Source organism: Bufo gargarizans, chromosome 2 (genome assembly GCF_014858855.1).
Source record: "Bufo gargarizans isolate SCDJY-AF-19 chromosome 2, ASM1485885v1, whole genome shotgun sequence".
Classification (NCBI taxonomy): Eukaryota; Metazoa; Chordata; class Amphibia; order Anura; family Bufonidae; genus Bufo; species Bufo gargarizans.
The window spans coordinates 18453646-18465876 of NC_058081.1; the positions used below are offsets into that span (position 1 = coordinate 18453646).

The 12231-nt window shown below is 42.2% G+C and overlaps 1 protein-coding gene across 1 annotated transcript in view; it reads left to right on the top strand.

Moving 5' to 3' along the window:
- Positions 1-12231, top strand: part of LOC122929228 — a 60324-nt gene that overhangs the window by 17314 nt on the left and 30779 nt on the right. The window contains exon 3 of the mRNA XM_044282735.1: positions 11806-12150. Coding sequence (XP_044138670.1) covers positions 11806-12150 — 345 coding nt within the window. The remainder of the gene's footprint in view (positions 1-11805; positions 12151-12231) is intronic.

The following is a 12231-nucleotide window of genomic DNA, read 5'->3' on the forward strand; positions in this document are numbered from 1 at the left end:
TACACAGCTCCTATTGGACAGACTATGAGTAGATTTGGTTTCAGTGCCATCTCTATGTTGATGACACACAACTATACACTTCATCCCTCGACATCACCCCTGCTGTATTACAGAACACCAATGACTGTCTTTCCACCGTCTCTAACATCATGTTCTCTCTCTATCTCAAACTGAATCTTTTAAAAACGGAACTTCTTGTGCTCTCTCCATCTACTAACCTACCTGAACCTGATATCTCCCTCTCAGTGTGTGCTCTACCATAACTGCTTGGCAGCACACCCGCTGATCTTTCCTTAACCTCCTATATTCAGTCTCTTGCCAGCTCATACTACTTGGACCACAAAAACATCTCTAGAATCCAAATAGGGCTATTTTGAGTAAAGTTCCAGACTGGGTCTCCCTTGACAGGGTGCGTGCTCCATGCCTAGGTTTTCAGAGCCATTAGTATCACTGTATCAGAAAAACACTCTAAAATATAACTTTTATTCCTTCGCATTAAAAAAAATGTATAGGTACAAAAATTAACCCCTAAACAAATATATTAATAGATGACAAAAAACATCTCGTGGTCCAGAGACCTTTACTCTTCTAATAAATCTAGGCATGTACAATAATATACAGCAAAAAAACGGCCGGTCAATACCCCATTCTAGTCACAGTTCCATGGTACTGGGTAATGTCTGAGGAATAACCACCTTCAAGGATGGAGTCAGGAGGTGACCTGTCTCTAAGATGCCCCTGTGGCTACCCTTGCCTAAAAGCAGAGCAGCCGCCTTGAAAGGGATGACCCCACTTCTCAGTGGCTAAACCCTCACATTTCACCTGGAAGGGCCTGAATATACTTCATAGGCTTTGTGGAAACCAGTCCGGACGCGTTTCTCCAGTAATGGTTATCAGTGGTTCATCAGGGGACCAAATCTTGAAGATAGCTATGTTAAGATGATGGCACCCTAGATAGTATGGGCGCACCAGAAGTTTAAATGGTGCCAATATATATTCTAACGATATAGACATGGTATAACTGTCAAAAATCCTGCCGCATGTAGTGTCATTTCTGATGGTGCATGCAGATGTAGCTAATGTGTCTGCACGACACTTCCGGCCAGTGGAACACACACTTCCGGTCCACGAAAACCACGCTGGAAGTAGCGCGTCCGAAGGTACTGCGGGTGGGAGGAGCGTCCCAGGATGCGTTCTAGCTTGGAATGCTAGTCAGCGCTCCACCCCTCCTATACTGTGCATCAGTCGGAAGGTATATAGAAGGTGATGTACTTATCCAGCATATGTATTAAAGCTGAAGCACCGAACAAACATGACTATTAGTTAGATTCTATTTGCTACCATATTATGAAGGGAAAGGGGGAAGGGAATAATAATCATTAGCCCCAGGGTGTCCAGTGATAATGGCACCTTATGGGGTTCCTTATATTCATAAGTTAACAATCATTCATGGTTGGATAAAATACAGGTGACCTACACCTACACGGTCAAAGGAAGAGTACCATTAATAAAATAACTGAGCTGGCCAAATCATGGAGTGTTTAAAGAAAGCAACAAAAGAGGGGGCGGAGCCGGCGCAGAGAGGCTGTGTGAAGCATCGCTCCGCTACTTAGATATCCTTCAAAACCTATTATCATTTGCTAACCAGACCGAAAATGGGCAAAATCGGTGGACAAAAGAACACAGAACATTCTGGTCCTACCAAAGCGCCAACTCAGCCCGGAGAAATGGACAAATTCATTAAGAAAGCTGCCGCCTCATATGTGACAAGGGAAGCTAAGATGGCGCCCGGAACACCGAGAGCTGCTGGCTGCAAACAGGCCCTGCCAGGCGCTAAAGGAGGCAGGGAATCTTCCCCCAGCCCAGACGCCCTTCCAATCTCCAGGAGCTTTCTCAAAGACTCTCTTGCTGAGGCTCTTGAACCTCTGAGCGGCTATAAGAAGTTACATTCGCCACATTGGATCCATAGTAGAAACCCTGGAAGAAAATCAGCACAAGATGGTAGCGCATCAGAAAGAGGTGTCTGCGAACCTGGCTGAACATCAAGCTCACATTAACTCGCTCTTCACAGCGCTGGAGGATCAGGAAAACAGGGGACGAAGGAATAACCTCAGGTTTAGAGGTATCTTTGAATTTGTGGGCTCGGGCGATGTCTCAGAAGCAGTGATGCAAATCTGCCTCCAGTTATTGGGTCCTGATACAGCGCATGAGGTCATAATCGAAAGAGCTCACAGGGCTTTAAGACCCAAGCCGCCTCCGAATGAACCTCCACGAGATATTATACAGACGTGGACAAAATTGTTGGTACCCTTTGGTCAATGAAAGAAAAAGTCACAATGGTCACAGAAATAACTTTAATCTGACAAAAGTAATAATAAATTAAAATTCTATAAATGTTAACCAATGAAAGTCAGACATTGTTTTTCAACCATGCTTCAACAGAATTATGTAAAAAAATAAACTCATGAAACAGGCATGGACAAAAATGATGGTACCCCTAACTTAATATTTTGTTGCGCAACCTTTTGAGGCAATCACTGCAATCAAACGCTTCCTGTAACTGTCAATGAGACATCTGCACCTCTCAGCAGGTATTTTGGCCCACTCCTCATGAGCAAACTGCTCCAGTTGTGTCCGGTTTGAAGGGTGCCTTTTCCAGACTGCATGTTTCAGCTCCTTCCAAAGATGCTCAATAGGATTGAGGTCAGGGCTCATAGAAGGCCACTTTAGAATAGTCCAATTTTTTCCTCTTAGCCATTCTTGGGTGTTTTTAGCGGTGTGTTTTGGGTCATTGTCCTGTTGCAAGACCCATGACCTGCGACTGAGACCAAGCTTTCTGACACTGGCTAGTACATTTCTCTCTAGAATTCCTTGATAGTCTTGAGATTTCATTGTACCCTGCACAGATTCAAGACACCCTGTGCCAGACGCAGCAAAGCAGCCCCAGAACATAACAGAGCCTCCTCCATGTTTCACAGTAGGGACAGTGTTCTTTTCTTGATATGCTTCATTTTTTCGTCTGTGAACATACAGCTGATGTGCCTTGGCAAAAACTTCGATTTTTGTCTCATCTGTCCACAGGACATTCTCCCAGAAGCTTTGTGGCTTGTCAACATGTAGTTTGGCATATTCCAGTCTTGCTTTTTTATGATTCGTTTTCAACAATGGTGTCCTCCTTGGTCGTCTCCCATGTAGTCCACTTTGGCTCAAACAACGACGGATGGTGCGATCTGACACTGATGTTCCTTGAGCATGAAGTTCACCTTGAATCTCTTTAGAAGTCTTTCTAGGCTCTTTTGTTACCATTCGGATTATCCGTCTCTTAGATTTGTCATCAATTTTCCTCCTGCGGCCACGTCCAGGGAGGTTGGCTACAGTCCCATGGATCTTAAACTTATGAATAATATGTGCAACTGTACTCACAGGAACATCTAGTTGCTTGGAGATGGTCTTATAGCCTTTACCTTTAACATGCTTGTCTATAATTTTCTTTCTGATCTCTTGAGACAGCTCTTTCCTTTGCTTCCTCTGGTCCATGTCGAGTGTGGTACACACCATATCACCAAACAACACAGTGATTACCTGGAGCCATATATATAGGCCCAATGGCTGATTACAAGGTTGTAGACACCTGTGATGCTAATTAGTGGACACACCTTGAATTAACATGTCCCTTTGGTCACATTATGTTCTGTGTTTTCTAGGGGTACCATCATTTTTGTCCATGCCTGTTTCATGAGTTTATTTTTTTACATAATTCTGTTGAAGCATGGTTGAAAAACAATGTCTGACTTTCATTGGTTAACATTTATAGAATTTTAATTTATTATTACTTTTGTCAGATTAAAGTTATTTCTGTGACCATTGTGACTTTTTCTTTCATTGACCAAAGGGTACCAACAATTTTGTCCACGTCTGTATGTAGATTTCTACACTTTCCAGCCAAAGAAGCGATTCTCTCTAGCGCTAGAAACAGCCCGGAGATACTGTGGGAAGGCAATGAAATCTCGATCTATCAGGATTTAGCTCAAACTACACTTCGCAGACGCAGAGCGCTTAAGCCACTCACGGACTGGTTGCGATCACAGAAGATATTATACCGATGGTCCTTCCCTTTCGGTCTTTCATTCTCCCATGACGGCCGTCGCATGTTCGTCTCTTCACCTAAGGACCTATAAAAGATCTATTCGCAGCTTCAAATCCGGCCGTTGCCAATTGAAAACTGGGAAGTGCTCCAAAACACTATCTCTCTACCGGACCTACCACCTCTCATCCCTTGGGAACCTCCACGTACTCCAAAACCGCAGAGAGGTAGAAGAATGTCTGCTTCCACTCCGAGAAGACTTTCTCTGAGCGACGACTGAATGCAGCCTTCTCCTGATAAGTATATACTCACAGGACTGTCGTAGCAGTAATCGCAAGTGAACACCATAATATGCGGATGTTGTTAACTGTTTGTTTCTAACGACTTTGTAGATAGCTGCAATGTTAATCTCCTGCGGCTTAAGTTAAAATCACATGCCTCAAGAGATGGAAAAGAGTCGGTCGCTGCGAATGGCACCTTGAGATAGAGGAATAACTGCGTCCACATTACTCAGGTTCACTTTGTTTGATTCGCTAAGAAAAACACTCTCAATAAGTATAAAGTCACAGGACTGCATGAGAATCTTTTTGCCAGCGACTGTTTCAGTATGCGAACGCTCGCATTTGAATCTTATGTTACGTTTTGCCAGCTGATCGCATAGACATTCCTTTGCAACTTAGGGTCACACCCCCTGACTCGAAATATGGGAATTATTAACGCTTTATTGTTTCCTGACATCTTTCCAGTTAACTGCTCAGTTATACTCTCACAACCTTCATTCAATTTGCATGATGTAAGAGTATCGTAATTTTAGCGTACACTACAATATGCGAATGATTACATCCAAATGTTCTAGTTGAAGATTGTACCTGTTCGCTTGGATATTCCCCCGCAGGTTAGGCCTAACTCGCAAGCCCCGATACTTGGGAACTGCGCTTTTGGCTTTTACTTTGCGATCATAAATAGCTGCCTCTCCATATGCGAACCTTGGTCTGGTATCACTTTGCTCTAGGGAAGGATATAGCTAGATGAATATTTCTCTCTCCCCCCTAGATGATGAGAGTTTTATTACTCTTTCACAACATGTTCAATACACTTTACTGTGTTCTCTTCACAGTTGTTTGCCATTTAATTTCTTTTTCCTTTGTTGTTTCTGTTTCTCAATCAGATACCTTTCTTTGTGTACAGGACACACACCTTTTTCCAAGACTCTTGGGACATACTGATGCTACACTCCTGGAGGTTGAATGCTCCCCATTTCTAACAATATCAGGTTTCATATTCTCTACATTAAGCATGTTTGCAGTACATCCCTTCACGGATGACCTTCGTATCGCAGGCACGGATGACCTTCGTATCGTATCCTTCAATGTGAAGGGATTCAACTCTCCCTCTAAACGAAGTCAAATCTTCTCATACTTAAAAAAAGAAAAATGTTCATTTTTATTTCTTCCAGAGACCCACTTCAAATTCGACAAATACCCGAACCTTAAGAATTCCATGTTTTCAGACTGGTATCACTGTGGCTCAGGGTCATCGTCCTCCAGGGGTGTAAGCATAGGGTTTAGGAAAAATACTCCATTTACTTATCTGTATCATACCCAAGACCAGGAAGGTAGATACCTACTACTCAAGGGATCCTTAGCTAACCAGATCTACACTTTTATCAATATATATGCCCCCAATACTGGCCAGGCTGCATGGCTTATAGAGGTACTATCCTTATTAGAACCTTTTAGGGAGGGAGTGGTAGTTTTTGGGGGGGACCTCAATCTAACACTTGAACCCCACATTGATTCCACTTCTAAAAAACCTCCGTTAGCTACCAAAGTGCTTAGGCGTCTCAAGAAAACCTTACACAATTGGTCTCTATGTGACGCTTGGAGGCTTTTCAATCCCAATGAAAGAGATTACTCCTTCTTTTCCCACGTACATGGATCTTATCATAGATTAGATTATTTGTTCATATCAAAGGAACATCTTCAGTATTGCAGCCAGGCCAGCATTGGCACTATGCAATTATCCGATCATGCCCCTATCTTTTTGACACTGTCCACCCCTAACATGGACCCGCGCCCATTCAGATGGAGACTCAATGAGCAATTAATTGCCCCGGGTGACCCTTTATCCCAGACGCAGATAGCGTTAAAGGAATACTTTACTCTCAACAATAACTAAGTGAGTTCCTGCCAGGTTCTATGGGATGCCCATAAGGCATTTATAAGAGGTCATTTCATCTCAATGGGAGCAAGAGCTAAAAGAGAAAGACAAGCCCGAGTAGATTCCTTACTTAATAGAATCCAAAAGCTGGAAACCCTCCATAAACAGTCACTGCTAGAGTCTCACCTTACTGAATTAACAGCTGCAAGGGAAGCCTTAAAAAAGATTCTAAACTCTATCTCAGCCAAATATTATCTGCAAGCATGTTTTAAATATTATGCCCACGGTGATAGAGCATCTAAGTTCATGATGCAGCGGATTAAACAAAGAAAGGCTCATAATTTTATCCATCAGATTAAGACCACTAGTGGTAAGCTAGCCTACACTACAACCAAAATAGCTGCTCAATTTAAGGAATTTTACCATTCTCTATATAATCTAAAGCGTCCGGATAATAATGTACAATACCCTTTCCCACCTAACGATTTAATATTATCCTTTTTACAATCTTTGTCCTTACCCTCATTAGCCAAGGAACAGGCCCAATGGTTACAAGCCCCTTTCACTCTCCAAGAAATAAAATAAACTATCAAGCAGCTTCCAGGAGGAAAATGTCCCGGCCCAGACGGACTCCCAGCTTCATACTATAAATCTCTCTCTGACATTTAAGCCCTTTTCTACTAGATGTATGTAATAGTGCTTTAAATGGCTCTAATATGACTACAGACATGACGAAAGCTCACATCTCTTTAATTCATAAAGAAGGGAAAGATAGTTCGGACTGTGCCAGTTATCGTCCCATCTCTTTGCTAAACTTAGACCTAAAAATACTGGCTAAGTTATTGGCCTCCCGTTTGTCCTCCCTCCTTCCCTCCTTAATCCAAAAGGATCAAGTAGGCTTCGTAAAGGGTAGGGAGGGGAAGGATAACACGGCTAGAGTCTTAAACTGCATTTTTCAGGCAAAAAGATTTAAACGTCCTCTGATCCTTCTCAGCACTGATGCTGAGAAGGCATTTGATAGGGTAGATTGGGATTTTATGTGTAAAGTTCTATCAACATTTGGGATTCCAGAAAAGTTCTTGAATGCAATCTTTTCCCTGTACACAAATGCATCAGCCTCAGTAATTGTAAACAACTCACTATCCTCTCCCTTTAACATACATAACGGGACTAGACAGGGTTGCCCCCTCTCCCCTCTTTTATTTGTTCTAGTAATGGAATCACTGCTACAGGCCATCAGGAAAGAGGAGGGGATTCAAGGGATCAGGGCTGGATGTCACAATCACAAGGTCGCAGCATTTGCTGATGACTTGCTTATTATGTTAACGAACCCGACCATAGCTTTCCTACATATTGAACATATACTTGGATTTTTTGGTAGGCTCTCTAATTTTAAAATAAAGCCACAAAATCACATGTCCTTAACGTTGGCTTTCCCTCATCCCTGGTTAATAAACTCAGGTTGAAATCTCTATTTAATTGTGATCATCCACACATCACTTATTTGGGAGTTAAAATAGGTCCTGATCCGGACACATTATTCCGCCTAAACTATGTTCCGCTTTTGAATTCAATACAAGATCAATTGTCCTCCCTTGACAATCTTCTTTTGTCCTGGTTTGGCAGGAAAAACATAGTGACTTCACTCGTTATTCCCAGAATGACTTATCTCCAACAAGTCTTACCAATCCCAGTGCCCAAATCATTCTATGTCTCATTCAATCGGATGATTAGGACATTTATTTGGGCTGGCAAGAAAGCTTGAATATCTTTTTCGACTTTGAAGAAGCCCAAACCCTTTGGTGGGATAGCTTTACCTGACCCTGAATTATACAACAATGCAGTCCTCCTTGCTAGGTTTGTAGGATGGATTAAAGGCATCTTGAAGGAACCCTGGGTCGATCTTGAACAGACACATCATGGTACCCCTTTTAGAGGGCTTCTGATAAGTAATACCCCAACAAAGGGCCACAAACGACAACCCTATAGTCAAATCCACATTAAGGGCTTGGGATTTTTTCCAAACATCTATTCATGCGATCCCATTACCGTCCCCTCTGGTTCAATTGAGAGATATAGTGGGATTAGCACCTAAAGCTCTGTTGGATAGTCTCCCAAAATCCATAAGAGACTCTGATCAGTTGGTGATCTCGCTGCTAGACGATAACGGTAAACTAATGAGCCTAGCTTCTGTCACTAGACTTTTCCCAGATTGCAAATTTCCCATTCCTTTCTTTTCCTTCCTACAATCCTTTATTAACAAGTTCATTAATAAAAGCTCCTTACAGCGCCCACTCACATGGTTTGAGAACATTTTAAATAAGCCTAATACACAACCCAAACTGATTTCCCTGATTTATAAAAATCTAATTTCTCCTAAGCCAATAATAAAGCCGGCATTTATTGGTATGTGGGAAAAAGACCTTGACTCCTTGTTCACCCAGACAACAATTTCCAGACTACCCATTAGACCTCATAAAGCTTCGAGATGTGTACGTATTCAGGAGAACGCCTATAAAATTCTAACTAGGTGGTATAAAACCCCGGAAATTACCTGTAGATTTAATCCTACACTCTCAGACAGGTGCTGGAGGTGTGGAATAGAAAAAGGCACTTTCCTCCACATCTGGTGGTCCTGTCCCAAAATTAAAGTATGGTGGGGAGCTATATTTGAACAGTGTAACAAGATCTGCAATTTATCCATCCCCGTTTCCCCTGACCTAGCTCTTCTAGGGACACACATCACTAATGGTAGGATTTCCATCCCCCCCCTGTTTAGTCATTTACTGGATGCGGCCCGTCTCCTAATACCGTGCTACTGGCTTTCAACAGAAATACCGCCCATCCCTAGGTGGTTTGCCAAGATTGATCAAATTTATAGATTCGAGGAACTGGCATCTTGGGAAAATAGAAGTATAACTGCTTACAAGAAATGTTGGTCACAATAGTCGTCTTTTAGGAAATTTGATTAATTGCTTTCCCCCGTATTGGTAATCTACTTGTGTGATATTCGCTGTTATCTGCTTTGATACGCTTGTCCAGATCTAGTATAGCACTAGCTTAGATATACACGCTTTACAATGTTACCTTGTCTGATGCTCTAAGTTATTATTTCACGGTACTCAAAGATTTTGGCCTAACTTGCATATGTCCCCAAATATGAGAAAAATCTCAGAATTCTGTAACACTAATTTGTACCTGATTGTACTTAATTTTTATCTGTCCATGTTTTACTTTTGAAAAAGTCTGTACTTTTTGGAAATTCTTTCAATAAAAAGTTAATCAAAAAAGAAAAAAAGAAAGCAACAAAAGAGATTTGTTCATGAAGACCCAGCGGGCTCATCGTTTTAAGGCGGGGAATCCACTGGGCCTCCTTATTACTTGACATTTTATGGTCACCATTATGACATTCCAAGACATGACATGCAATTGGTTTATCTCTACGATTGTTAATATCACCAAGGTGGTCTCCCACCCTACGTCTCAATTCACATTTTATGTTTCCCACATAATTTAGAGGGCATTCACATTTAAACAGGCAAGACCCAGGGAGAGTCTTACAGTTTGCAAAATCCTGCATGTAATAAGTTTTTCCAGTGGAGACACTGGCGAAACTGCTAGATCTATAGATCAATGGGCAGCATATACAATCAACCCCACATTTAAATGTGCCAAAGGGTTTACGATCCAACCATGTTCCTTCACCTAGAGGTCTTTGGTAATGGTTATGTACCAGCCTATTCCTAATGGACCTACCTCTCCTATAGGTGACTGATGTTTTGGGGGGATCAAATCCCTTATATATGGGTCCGACAAGAGAATGCCCCAGTGTCTCCTCAAAATGCTTAGGATTTTCTGCTTCTGTTCATCATATGTTCCTATGATCCTCATGACTTTATTGTCATCATTGGAAAGTCGAACAAATGTAAGCAGGGAATGCCTGTCCTTTTTAATGGAACAGTCAAAGACTTCCTTAAGAATCTTAAGGGGGTATCCTCTTTAGTAAAATCTATCCCTCATATCCCTAGCTTGGGTTCAAAAAGATTCAGATCATGAGCAGTTCCTTCTGATACTTAGGTACTGTCCATTGGGGATACCCTTTCTAAGACTCAATGGGTGGTAACTGTCTAACTGTAGCAGACTATTAATAGCAGTTGATTTTCGGTAGGTTTCTGTATGTAACTTGCCTTTTCTTTTGGTTATTGAAATATCAAGGAACGCGATGCTGTAATTATTGATTTCGCAACACCCACCATAGGGCGTAATAGGGTGAGACCATCCTCTCCTTTGACCCGTCTTTTGAACTATTTCAAGGGATTCACAATGGACACCAACTTGAAGGACACCAGAACATGGATCTGACGTAGTAGGACACTCACTTTACTGTATAGTGCTGGTTAGGTGTCACCACATAACCTTTATCATTTGTATGATAGGGAACGACCCAATATCATGGGTATCATATTATGGTGACCCCTTTAGGTACCTGCACGTTGTGAATTACATATGGTTTCTCTGTGCGGATTTCCCTGAAGAAGAACCACAGCGTGGTACAGTACCAGCTAAACGTATCAGTTTAGACCGAGCTCATGAACACTTTGCTTTTGTTTTAATTGTTCACAATTGTTTGTGTGATTTTTGGTGCAGTTTTCACCCTTTCCATTGTATCAAATCCGTACAAAAAAACTGCAATAACAAATGTACGTATCTGGATTTTCAGTATTTTAACTGCACCCATGTGGAGGAAACCGTAACACGTTCACAAAAATAGCTCCAACTTAAAAGAGAGCAAAAAAATTATTTATACAGTTACATAGTTCATACGGTTGAAAAAAGACACAAGTCCATCAAGTTCAACCAAGGGAGAGGTGGGGACACTAATTACCAGAAGGAAGTGAGACTCAGATTTCTACACGTTTTCATAAGCATTAATGTCATTTACCTTTAAGAATTCATCTAAACCCTTTTTAAGGCTACTTTCACACTTGCGTTCAGAGCGGATCCGTCTGCATTATATTGAAAAAAAAATTCTAAGTGTAAAAGTAGCCTCAGACAGATCCGTCCAGACTTTTACATTGAAAGTCATAGGGGGACGGATCCGTTTGAAGATTGAGCCATAGTGTGTCATCTTCAAACGGATCCATCCCATTGACTTACATTGTAAGTCTGGACGGATCCGTTTGCCTCCGCGGCCAGGCGGACACCCAAACGCTGCAAGCTGCGTTCAGGTGTCCGCCTGCTGAGCAGAGCGGAGGCCAAACGCTGCCAGACTGATGCATTCTGAGCGGATCCGCATCCACTCAGAATGCATTAGGGCAGTACGGATCCGTTCGGGGCCGCTTGTTAGAGCCTTCAAACGGAACTCACAAGCGGACACCCGAACGCAAGTGTGAAAGTAGCCTAAGACTGTCCTCGTTCCTGCTGTGACCACGTCCTGAGGTATCTATTTATGTGATAATGCTCAAATGAGAAGAGAAAATGCAGTGAATCCTGATCCTGTTATTAATTTGGTATAATGTGGTGTATGTGTAAAACATCTGGATCCTTGGCTTCTGTTATAGATGGAAGATGGTTGTCTCAGGTGGAGGAACTGATCGCTGTAGAAGGAGAAGAGCTGATCATCCCCTGTCATCATCACCCGCTGAAGACCCTGAGGGAAGCTCTGCAAGTGACCTGGTATAGAGGATACAGTGAACTGTGTGACTCAAATACAGAGAAGATTTATAAATGGGACCAAAAACCCACTATCGGTGCAGATGCATTCTCACTGGTGAACATCTCTGATGACTTCTCTCTGCGTATACACCGTGTACCGAGTAATAGAGGCCCCCACTATTGTTGCAGTGTGACCACCAGTGATGGAAAAGAAATAAAGAGCCGAAGTAGTACGGAGCTGATCATCGCAGGTAAAGAACGATTGGTTTTTGTAAAAGGAGAATGGAAGGGGTTGTTGTTGTCTTCGTGTAGACTCCCACCTTCACAGATTC